Raw genomic sequence first — 12,730 nt, 5'->3', positions numbered from 1 at the left:
GACGTGCTGCCGGGAGAACAGTGAGATAAGAACTGAAAGAGGGGCTGTTTGCGCTTAGCAACAAAGAGCTGTTCTGCAGGGAGAGTTTCAGAAGAGCGGTTGGTAAAAAGCCAAATTGCAGTGAGTTGAGTGAGTGGAGGTGAGGAAATAGAGGCAGAGGGTGTATGCAGCTTTTAGGAAGCGGGCAGGGAGACTAAAGGAGATTAGAATTAAGGGATTTTCTTTTGGGGATGAGCGTGACTGTGGCATGTTTAAATGCGGTTGGTGAGGGAAAAGCCAATGATGTAGCAGGCAGGGGTCAGTTCTTCAGAAGGAGAGAGTGTGCAGAGTGTAGAACCATGGTGAAATGATTAGCCTTAGAGAGAGAGGTCTGTTCTCTGTTGCAGGAGAAATGGAAGGAGAGAAAGATGCGGGTGGGTTGGTAAGTTGAGGAAATTGACAGCTGAACTGTACAATTTTTTGATGCAGAGAAAGCCGTGCCTCGAGTGAAGAGTTAGGATAGAGGGTTGGAAAATTTAGGAACGGGGAGAAAGGTTGAAATAGTTACCACACTAACTGTAAGAGAAAACTGAGCTAGGGACACTTAAGAGGGAGCGCAGAGGGCCAGTTGAAGTGGAAGGCCAGGAATTCACAGTAGCGCTGTGGTGGTCTGATTTTCTCTGTCCTGCTCTGGAGTGGGATCTCAGTTTGAGGATGCATCCATCTCATGTCTGTCTCCTAGTAGCCTATGCGTTCCTTGAGCTCAGCGTCTTGGTATTAGGCCTTTCCATATTCTAGGCACTTAATACAGTGCTTGGCAAATAGAAGCTGCCAGTCGTTAGGACTCTGTGCCTCCACTGCCGTGGCCCTGGGTTCAATCCCTGGTCAGGGAACTAAGATCCTGAAAGCCTCACAGTGCAGCCACACACACACAAAAAACCTGCTTGATCTTGAATGAGTGGGTGAATCATGAGCTAGACTGGTTGGGGAGAGGCAGTCAGAGACGGGGAGGGATTGGAAAAGCAGGCGAAGTTTAACTTAAAGTCTTACGGGAATTGGAAAGCAAGGCTGTTTCATTAATTTAAGAAGAAAGGAAATTAATTTGAAATACTTGGTATCAAATATACTGAAACAACAGAAAGTAGAAGGAAAAGGGAATGAGATTCACAGGTAGGAATAAGATAAGTCTATTTAAATTTAAGCTATTTGGTAAATGCATATTTTCATCTTAAAGAAAATGAAAGAATTTTTAAGTGCTGATGGGTTTTTACTTAAGTGCTAATTCAAGGGTCTTATTAAATAATCTGAATCACTGCTCGTTTACATGTTGAATACATCACAGTTCAACCGTAACATTCAGAAGGTTGGATTTAACCTTTGGGCTTCTCAGATCTATACCAGCTTCTCTCACAATTTTAACCACTGAAAGATCCCTGAACTCCCAAAGGTCACTTTTCATCTTTTCCCACATTGATGCTGTCCTTTGCTATCTTTGTAACTTTGTGGAACTTTTATCTGCCTCAAGTGAGTGCTGGCATCAGATGGAACATAGTTTAAGTTGTAAAAAAGTTTGAATTTATTGGGCTTTATTTTGATTGTTTTTCAGTCATTTTTATTTCTTCCTTTGAATGTTTACAGTGGAGCTGGGCAAGAAGTGGGAAGATCATGTATTATTCTGGAATTCAAAGGAAGAAAAATAATGGTAATTATTATTTTGTAGTCTGGTTAACAGTATGTTCCTGTCTGCCTCGGGTGTTAGGTCTTTTCTAGCTCGGTAGTTTTTTCTAGTTCAGTAGTTACCTGTTTAGCTCCCAGAATAATGTCATAGTTGGTATAGATCGTCTGTGTAAAATGTTAATGTGGAAAACTAGTACACCTTCCACTTAGTAATTTGACAAAACATTAAGTAAACTGAGAAAATATATTCTAAGTTTGTAAAATTGTCAACTGGATCTCCTGATCTTTTGTATCTTCAAAGTCCCTCTTCCATTCCTGAAGGTCTGGCCAACCTAACTGCCCCACCACCAGTGGGAGACCCCAAGAAACTGGCCACCTGAACACATGCAGAGCTCCAGCCACCCCCGTGCGGTGTGACAGTAGGGCCCTGGTCTGGCAGCTTAGGAACCTAAGTTAGCGCTAGGATACCTGGCCTTGGGCAAGTCAGTCTCTCCTCAGCCCACTTCCTTGACTGAGAGGTGGAGGGACTAGAAGAGCTGGTCTCCGTGGTCCTCATTAGGAAGGCGGTGCAGTGGCTTATCGTGGTCCTTTGGTCCCATTCCTCTGTTTCTCCCACTCTTAAAAGAACGGGCGTATGGCAGACACGTTCATCTCTTTAGTCATTTATTGTATTAATTGATAGGATATGACCAAAATGAGGATATAACCCCTTAATGACTGACTCTTCAGATTTTGCCTTCTAATACTTAAATTGCCCTGATCAGGGACGTTTCCAGTTTCTAATCATTGTCTTCTCACAGTAGTCGCATCTGTAGTAGCGAATCTATAAACTTTAAAAATGTTCACCATTTCTGATATTAAAGTTCTTGAAAAAGAGTTCATTCATTGTTATAGTGCCTACAAAAAGTAGCTGGAAAGAAGATGTCTTGTATTTTGTGTCCTGTGACTCTAAATGTGAGCTACAGTTAAATTTGTTTGGAAAGTTAGAGGTAATGGCGTATTTGCCCATTTAATAAGAATTGCATTCCAAATGCTTCCCACATGTATAGAGTCCATCCTGATTATGTATGGTGTGATGGGTCACTTATAATTATTGTCTATTTGTTGAATGAATTTTAATGTAATGTGGAGGAAATTATGATCTTTTTTCTGTTTCTTTCAGTTGGACTGTGGGATCCACCCAGGCCTAGAAGGAATGGATGCTCTTCCTTACATCGATTTAATTGACCCAGCTGAGATTGATCTCCTGCTAATTAGTCAGTAGGTTTTTTTCTTTATTAAGGACACTGTTTTTCAAGGACTTTCACAGTAAAGATCATTCTTTGCCAGATTTTAAGATTCTGGTGTTTTAAGAGTATTTTATACGAGGAATTATATTGCAGACATCTAAGTCTAAGACAACACACCATATCATCCTCACAGGTGAGAGAAGATTACTATGAAAAACTTACTTTCCCATCTCTAGAGTGAGAAGAAGGTAACATATGCCTTGGATCCTTGTGAAACTTAAGACCAAGAAAGCTCTTTTGCAGAATATCTCCTGAGGCCACTGTGTTGTCACATTGTTCTGTGGGAACTTCACATATAAACAGTGACATGTTTCAACTTTATACGACTAAAGCGCTTGTTATAATTTTAGCTGTTGAGAATAGGTTTGGCTCCATTTTGATGTTTAAAATATACTTTTAATATCCTTTTCTTACACTAGAACTAGATGCATTATTCCTTCCTTCTGTACATACCTATCCTTGGTGTTCTGAAGGTATCAGTATGTAATTGTTACATAGAACTTTTCTGTGCAGTGAGTTTTATTACATAAAATACATGATGGATAATATTTTAAGAACTGACAGAAGCCCTTTGTTTCTTTTTAAGTTTCCATTTGGATCACTGTGGAGCTTTGCCCTGGTTTCTACAGAAGACAAGTTTCAAAGGAAGAACATTTATGACTCATGCCACAAAAGCTATTTATAGATGGCTTCTTTCAGATTATGTCAAAGTTAGGTAAATTACTTTTTTAGATTTATACATGCCCTTGGTTCTACACAATACATACGGTTCAAGATATAGACCATTTTGTGTTTTGAAATGAGATGTTTTCTTTCTGTTCACAAGGCTGTCATTAATTTAGTCATTCATCATAACAACTCATCAAATACCTGTTGTGTCCCCAACACCTCCTTGGCCTTAAAGTCTTTATGTAGTTTTTGCATCCTTTTAAATCTTTGCAATGTAGGTGAGTTATAAGGTATGATAGCAATATTCTATAAATAGAATTTCATAATTTTATTAAAATTTAAAACAAAATACATTTTACAGTGCTGTATACTGAAATCTTTTTTGGATGATTTGATCTAAGGAAATTGACTATCTTAATTGAAAAAGTTCTCTGGGGAAGTTTTCTCCAGTTGCAAGAGGAAAATCTACTCCTTTACCAGAAAGTTTGAAGGATTTTTATGATACCTATAGCACAAATGATTAGCCTTCAGAAGTTTACTGTTTAATATGTATATTCCAAGAGTAGCTAAGATGCGATTTGTTATTCTTCTATATAAATACAGAAGAATGGAACAGTTATCCTTAGTAGTAATTATACTGGTTAACACTTAAAGCTTACCATGTGCCAGGCACAGCCCTCAGTTCTTAATATATGTTAACTCATTTAATCTTCATATCAACCTCATGATGTAGGTTCTGTCGTGAATCCCATTTTACAGATGATGAGACTGAGGCACAGAGAGGTTAGGTAATTTGCCTGTGATGGTCACAGTAAGAGACAAAGCTGGGATTTGGACCCAAGCAATCTGGCTCCAGAGTGTGTGTCCTTAACCCCTGACTCTCTCTTGCTTTTTTGGAAGTACGTTAGCATAATTTTCAGGAGAACACTTACGTTAGACTTTCTAACACGACCTTTTCTCTTTTAGAGAAATCTTTTCACATCCCAGAGTGAAAAACTCTGCATGGTTCAATGTATGTGAGTGAGTTTATCTCGCAAGAGTGTTGGGGCAGGAAGAAAGGTTGAGAAGTACTAGCCTAAAGAGTACTTTGCCTTACTTTACTGTTTGTGCTTTGCTTAAAATCATGCTTTATAGCTATACACACTGAACATTTTTATTATAATAGCAGAGTAAAACAAATACACAAAAGGTCCAAGAGATTCTAAATAGCATAATATGTACAATATAATTTTAAGAAATATGTGGATATGTCATCCACAGATAATTTCTTTGAGTTCAAAGACTTGTAAAATCTTACCGTTAATTTTTGTTGTTGGCATCTTTAAAAATTTAGTAATATATCAGCAGACGACATGCTATATACTGAGACAGATTTGGAAGAGAGCATGGACAAAATTGAAACCATCAACTTTCATGAAGTGAAGGAAGTTGCAGGAATCAAGTTTTGGTGTTACCACGCAGGCCATGTCCTGGGAGCTGCCATGTTCATGATTGAGATCGCGGGCGTGAAGGTACGCTCTAGCTCGGGAATTTCCTGCTCACAAGAAATCAGTGCAGGGCTTTAAAGAATATTCCCTAAGACTAGCAAAGTGTCAAAACACTGAAACATAAGATAAAATTAAGTTGATACTTTTTCCTTGTAAATATCATAGTTCATACCCCCATGATAATAATTCTCTAATCATGATTAAGAAAAGAGAACGATAAGCATCTCAATAAAGTCCCCTCATGTTACCGTAGGATTAATTCCTTTTCAGTGTCCCTAGAAAACTGAAAGCTCTTTAGGGAAGAGCCTTCTTTGTGGCTGCATGCATTTAACATTGAAATACGTTTTGGCATTCATGTCCTCTTGATATTCTGGGATTCACATATAAACCCCTAAAGAGGGTAGACTGCGTGAGTGAAAGAGGTTAATCAGAAAGGATCTTTCCAACCATCTTTGATGAAAAAGATTGATGGAAGTCTTGAAAAACTTGAGAAAAATGTAGGTGGACTAATGGATTTCAGGACTCACTTGTGCACCAGTTCTCAACTCTGGCTGCACATTAGAATCACTTAGGAAGCTTTCTAAAATACAGGTGAAGGACTTCCCTGGTGGTGCAGTGGTTAAGAATCCGCCTGCCAATGCAGGGGACACGGGTTCCATCCCTGGTCCATGAAGATCCCACGTGCCGCAGAGCAACTAAGCCCATGTGCCACAACTGCTGAGCCTGCGCTCTAAAGCCCGTGAGCTACAACTACTGAGTCCACGTGCCGCAACTACTGAAGCCCGTCCGCCTAGAGCCTGTGCTCCACAACAAGAGAAGCCACCACAATGAGAAGCCCGCGCACCGCAACGAAGAGTAGCTCCTGCTCGCCGCAACTAGAGAAAGCCATGCGCAGCAACGAAGATCCAGCGCAGCCAAAAATAAATAAAATTTTACAGAAATAAAATTAAAAAATAAAATACCAGTGAATCTGAGAGAATGACCTTGGCCTTTTATTTTTAAGTTCTCTGGGTGACTTTTTTTTTGGCCTCATGGCAAGGCTTGTTGGATCTTAGTTCCCTGACCAGGGATTGAACCCAGGCCCTCGGCAGTGAAAGCGTGCAGTTCTAACCACTGGACTGCCAGGGAATTCCCTCTAGGTGATTCTTCTGTGCAGCCAGAGTTGGGAACCAGTGCTATAGTGTAATAGTGTTCTAAATTTTTTGTAGCTGCTCATTGTTTGAAATTTTTACACAATGACTTGTGCTGCGTACTGCTAAACCATTTATTCTTGCCGCTTGCTCAAAAGCACAGAAAATAAGCAGAAAATAGCACAAATGCAAATCTAAAGTCACATTTCAAATTTGATGAAATTTGTTGGAGATAGGATTTTATCTTCTATCTAGATAGGTTTTCCATATACCTCAGTAGATTTCTTTCCTCATCATCATGACCTTTTTCTCTAAGATATTGAGCATATGTTTCAAGTTCATTAATATAGAGGTTATCTTTGTGGGCTGATTCTTGGAATATATTATTCCCATTAGTTAGGTTTAATAATTGAAACACTGGATGGTTTATGACTGAATTACTTTACACATTTTGAATCAGACACAAGCACTGCATCTAAATTCATCAGTTATAGGCCACTTTTTTCTATTGAACCTCACTTTCAAGAATTTATGAGCTGAACTATTTACAATAGGCAGGACATGGAAGCAACCTAAGTGTCCCATCAACAGATGAATGGATAAAGAACATGTGGCACATATATACAATGGAATATTACTCAGCCATAAAAAGAATCGAAATTGAGTTATCTGTAGTGAGATGGATGGATCTAGAGTCTGTCATACAGAGTGAAGTAAGAGAAAAACAAAAACCATATGCTAACACATATATATGGAATCTTAAACAAACAAAAAAAATGGTTCCGATGAACCTAGGGATAGGACAAGAATACAGACAGAGAATGGACTTGAGGACATGAGGGGGGAACGGTAAGCTGGGACGAAGTGAGAGAGTAGCACGGACATATATACACCACCAAATGTAAAATAGATAGCTAGTGGGAAGCAGCTGCATAGCACAGGGAGATCAGCTCAGTGCCTTGTGACCACCTAGAGGGGTAGGATAGGGAGGGTGGGAGGGAGACATAAGAGGGAGGAGATATGGGGATATATGTATATGTATAGCTGATTCACTTTGTTATACAGCAGAAACTAACACACCATTGTAAAGTGATTATACTCCAATAAAGATGTTAAAAAAATAAACTTTGGCAAGAAGTGGCAAAAAAATAAAAACAGTGATCAGGGAAGCTGGTAGACTTATGAGTAATTTTATAATTGGTTTTACTTGAATGATCTGTTAGAAATGGCATGAAACTCCCATTACTTTCAGAATGTAAAGACTAGTGGTAGAAGTGTAACACGGAGAGGATCTGAAGATATTGAAAGTAAAATGGAACTCAGTAATTGTCCTTTTAGATATTAATGGAGTATAAAGTCTTTTGACCAATAAAAAAAAATACTGCTGAGAGAAATTAAAGAAGACCTAAATAAATAGGTCTCTGAATTGGATGATCTCTACTTTCCTGTTCAGTGGATTGAAGCTACTCAAGAAGTACTTAGCAATTGCTTTTAAAAGATATCAGTTTGGGACTTCCCTGGTGGTCCAGTGGTAAAGAATCTGCCTTACAACACAGGGGACACAGGTTTGAGCCCTGGTCCGGGAAGATAACCACATGCCACGGAGCAACTAAGCCCATGTGCCACAACTACTGAGCCTGTGCTCTGGAGCCCATGAGCCACAACTACTGAGCCCACGTGCTGCAACTACTGAAGCCTGCGCGCCTAGAGCCCATGCTCCACAACAAGAGAAGCCACTGCAGTGAGAAGCCTGTGCACCGCAAAGAAGAGTAGCCCTCGCTCGCTGCAACTAGAGAAAGCCCGCACGCAGCAACAAAGATCCAACGCAGCCAAAAATAAATAAAAGAATTTATGAGCTAAAGATAGTAGTAAAACGAAGCCTTCCAAAATCCTAACTTTCTGGCTTTATCTTTTTCACAGCTTTTGTACACAGGTGATTTCTCAAGACAAGAAGACAGACACTTAATGGCAGCTGAAATTCCTAATATTAAACCTGATATTCTTATCATTGTAAGTATTACTGCCCTGTATTGTAATTAGTGTAATGTAAGCAGAATTTTTCTAATGGGAAAAAATATCATCTCATTTTCATAATATATGATCAGATATAAATGTGTCTGGGTTTTTAGTATGAAAATTCATTTTGGGGCCTCTCTTTGTAGTGCAGCTCCACTTTCTTGCTGTTAAATATATTAACTCTAGTCTAATATCAGAGATGATATGCTGTCTCCTGAATATTCTTGTCTAGGTTGGTTACCTCAGATTTCTTGAGTATCTTAAAAGGTTGTGTAGAATGGCACGGCACCACTGTCTTTGCCATGGTAACTGTCTTTTGGCCTGTAGCACCTGCTAACTTTATGTGTATGTTCTACTGGACTACTAGGTTACTAGTCTCAGAAAAATTTTAAAAATATTAACTGTACACGGAAGCTTTGGTGGAGAGGGGGTGATTGCTGAGGAGCAAATTAATAAATGTGCATTGGGCCTGTGGTTTATATAAGAATATCAAGGACAGTTAGTTCAAGGTAGAAGAGCTGTTTCTCCCTCACCACCTACGGCATCCCCCAGCTGCCCAAGAGTGAGGGACTGGTGCGTGTTGCTCTCCATGTGCAGTGTGTCATGAGCAAATTCAGTTGGCTCAGCTCACAGTATACTTGGCATATAAACTGACCTTAAATTAAAGGAAGTTTTTTTTAAACCCTCAGGAATAAGAGTTATTTTCATTATATCTGGTACTGTAGAGCAGTGCTTCTCAAATTTTAATGTGCTTATGAATCATCTGGTGATGCTGTTAAAATACAGATTCTGATTATGGCTGGGCTGGGGCCTGAGATTCAGCACTTCCAATAAGCTCTTGGGGATGCCAGCGCTGCTGGTCAGTGCACCACACAGAGTAAGGTCTAGGGGATATTCTTAAACAAAACTATAAGAAACAGTATCTATTTCTGATTTATAAGCTTTGACTTAACAGAGGTGGGAGAAATATCCTTTTCCCCAGCCATGGAAAGCAAAACGCTTTAAAAGAAAAAAAAGACATCGCAAAATTATCTTGAGCAGGGAACATACATTTTTGGACTATTTCCTGATTCCATTTTCTAAAAAGTTCTTATTACTTGGATGTGAATTCTAACTTTTGTATCTGTTCTTTCTAACTAGTGTTCTAACAATATATGTTCGAGTAAATGGCATATTAATAGAGAAATAGGTCACTTTGCTTCTGCATTTCATTGATGTTTAACTTTTGTATTCTTTGAGAGTTATCAACCTTGGTCTCAACACTTCTGATATGTTCTTTAGGAATCTACTTACGGAACCCATATCCATGAGAAGCGAGAAGAGCGAGAGGCAAGGTTCTGTAACACTGTTCACGATATTGTGAACCGAGGGGGCAGAGGTCTCATTCCTGTCTTTGCTCTTGGAAGGGCTCAGGAGCTTCTCTTGATTTTAGGTATGCCTTTTCCTTTTTATTTGGGAGATTCTCAAAATCTTCCAGTGCAGTTATATCAAGATAGTTGCATGTCCTTGGATAGGTCATTCTACCCTTTGGGGCTGCAGTTTCTGTATTTAAGAATAGGGACTTGGTGCCAGAAAGAGCCCAGAGCAATAGTGAGTCTCATACAGTGCTACTGGAATATAAATGGTGTACCATCAGTGTCAGAAGTCTTAGAAATATGCTACCCTTTGATCCAGCAGTTCAACTTCTGGGAAATAAATACACAGAAAATTTTGTAAGTAAGACAATTCATAATTCTAAATATTTTTAAGTAAATATTATGGTAGTAAATATATTGTAGGAAAAAATCATGGTTCAGATGAGTCATTACGTATTTTTACGTAATATATTAAGTGGACCAAAAAAATAGGGTCCAAAACTGTGAACGCTGATCCTAGTTAGGTAAAAAACACACAAATGACTGGAAAGGCATTTAAAGATACCCAGATGTTAAATCTGGATAGTGAGAAAGTGGATGATTTCTTTTTCATTTTCTGCTTTTCTCCATTTTCCAAATACTTCAATGAACATGTGTAACTTTTTGTAATAAGAGGAATAGTGGGTGTCACTTTTTGCATATATTTGTATTTAATGACCCTTTTTAACATTCTGTGATTATTTTCTGGGGAATACACTCTTAAAGAATAACTGATAAGTGCCTCGTACGTATATAGCTTCAATGTCAAGAACTAGAAATGATCTTGAGCTCTTACTCTCAGTTCTTCTATCTGTACAATGACAGGGATAAGTAGTATCCCTGTTACACTGAAAAGGGAAACAAGGGAAAAAGAATAAATGGCCTCAGATCAAAAGCAAATCTGAGAGAGACAGGACTTAGTAGAAGCTAAATTTTCTAAAGCCTAAGCCAGTCCGTTTTCTCTTGGTTCTTCTTTCAAACTGCAAGTCACATTTGTCGTTATAGAAGTCTTGAAATGGAAAGTCTCCATAACAAAGTAATCTGAGGAGCAGAAGAAATTAAGAGAGTGAAACCATGTTGTCACCATCAAATTGAGTTGCCAGATCTAGCAAATAAATATACAGGACACCAGTTGAATTTTAATTTCAGATAAATAATAATATTTTAGCCTAGGTATGTCAAATATTTAATATATATTATTATACTAAAAATCTTTTATTTGTCTGAAATTCAAGTTTAATTGGGCATTTGCTGTGTTTGTCTGAAAACCATACTATCAAGTATATTATGATTCCTTTTATGAGCCAGGACTGCCCTATACACTTGGTTGCTCCTTGTCCCTTAAATTCCCCTTGTAATGCGCTATGATAGAAAGAGGGTAACTGCGCAAGCCACTGGTTTCAGATTCCACCTACGATCTAACCATGTGACCCTGGGCAAGTTATTCAACTTTCTTTAATGTTTAAAATTTTTTCTTAAAAATACACCCAAAAAAATAGGAGACTGTGATATGATCATGGGATGTAACATACTTTGCAAGGTATTTGAGAAATCATGAGAGTATATATGAAAACATCGATACCATTAAAAATTTTAATTACATCTAAAAGAACATGAACAATTAAACCAGAGGGCAAAGCAGGAAATGTAGTTGTAATATGCATGGCAGGAAAAGTCCCTGTCCTTATGTAGAGTTTTCACTTATAAATCAAGTGGAAAAAGAACATTCCCACACTTTTCAACCTTTATTAGCCTCAGCTTCCTAATCTATAAGATGGAAATAAATCTTCATAAATTTGTTTTGAAAACAGGAATAATATATGCAAATTGCATACTAGACATTTAATAAATTTCCTAAATGCACGTGTACCTAGTAGAATGAATGATGTCCTGGCCATACTACCTTCATAATATTTGGAGATTTAATGAGGATTTTCAGCTAATTTTTCAGTGAAAACAAGCCTTCTTTTGAAGGTATGTTGCCCACTGTTTTCAATAATTATCAGAAACTGGTTAGCAGTTTTCTAAAAATATAGTCACACAATAATGTGACTTTTTTGTGTTCAAAATCGGTTTTAACTCCTTTGGTGGTCCTGTCTTGTAATTAGTAAAGTCTAATTACAAAGTGTCTAATATCAGTAAGTCTATATGAAATATTAATAAAACATTTTATTTAAAACCATCACAGAATTTAGTGTCTCTCTGGAGTAATAAGTTATGGTCTGTTATTCAGCATCAGCTTCTACCAAATTATTTTTAGAAGCCTCCACATTTGGGACTACGATCACAGCATTCTTTGTAGGTCACGCGTTAATACTTAGGGATAGGTTTTGTGAGAGGACTGCTACGGGCTGGGAGAAATGCTTGCAAATGACGCGACCGACAAGGGCTTAATTTCCAAAATATACAGACAGCTCATGCAAATCAATATCAAAAAAAACAACAACCCAACCCGATCAAAAAATGGGCAGAAGACCTAAATAGACATTTCTCCAAAGAAGACATACAGATGGCCAATAAGTACATGAAAAGATGCTCAACATTGCTAAATTATTAGAGGAATGCAAATCAAAACTACAATGAGGTATCAACTCACACAGGTCAGAATGGCCATCAGCAAAAAGTCTACAAATAAATGCTGGAGAAGGTGTGGAGAAAAGGGAACCCTCCTTCACTGTTGGTGGGAATGTAAATTGGTGCAGCCACTATGGAGAACAGTATGGACGTTCCTTAAAAAACTAAAAATGGAGTTACCATATGATCCAGCAATCCCACTTCTGGACATATGTCTGGAGAAAACTCTAATTCTAAAAGATACATGCGCCCCAGTGTTCATAGCAGCACTATTTATAATAGGCAAGACATGGAAGCAACCTAAATGTCCATTGACAGATGAATGGATAAAGAAGATGTGGTGTATACACACAGCCATAAAAAAAGAATGAAATATTGCCATTTGCAGCAACATGGATGGACCTAGAGATTATCATACTAAGTGAAGTCAGTCAGACAAAGAAAGACAAATATCATATGATATCACTTATATGTGGAATCTGAAATATACAAATGAACTTATTTCCAAAACAGAA

At 38.1% G+C, this 12,730-nt stretch overlaps 1 protein-coding gene across 4 annotated transcripts in view; it reads left to right on the top strand.

Annotated features, from left to right (window-relative positions):
* CPSF3 (cleavage and polyadenylation specific factor 3) overlaps positions 1 to 12,730 on the top strand; it is a 43,951-nt gene that overhangs the window by 3,248 nt on the left and 27,973 nt on the right. For 2 of the 4 annotated variants that reach the window (XM_027113843.1, XM_027113844.1), the window contains exons 2-7: positions 1,618 to 1,681; positions 2,819 to 2,916; positions 3,532 to 3,660; positions 4,948 to 5,125; positions 8,152 to 8,241; positions 9,529 to 9,679. In XM_027113843.1, the coding sequence (XP_026969644.1) occupies positions 1,618 to 1,681; positions 2,819 to 2,916; positions 3,532 to 3,660; positions 4,948 to 5,125; positions 8,152 to 8,241; positions 9,529 to 9,679 (710 nt within the window). The other 2 variants (XM_027113845.1, XM_027113846.1) reach the window with 2 other exon arrangements.

This window comes from Aethalodelphis obliquidens, unplaced genomic scaffold (assembly GCF_003676395.1).
Source record: "Aethalodelphis obliquidens isolate GAN/ISIS:26980383/991018 unplaced genomic scaffold, ASM367639v1 scaffold12, whole genome shotgun sequence".
Classification (NCBI taxonomy): domain Eukaryota; kingdom Metazoa; phylum Chordata; class Mammalia; order Artiodactyla; family Delphinidae; genus Aethalodelphis; species Aethalodelphis obliquidens.
Note: the sequence above shows the minus strand (reverse complement) of the source record. Positions and strands in the feature narration are given on the sequence as shown.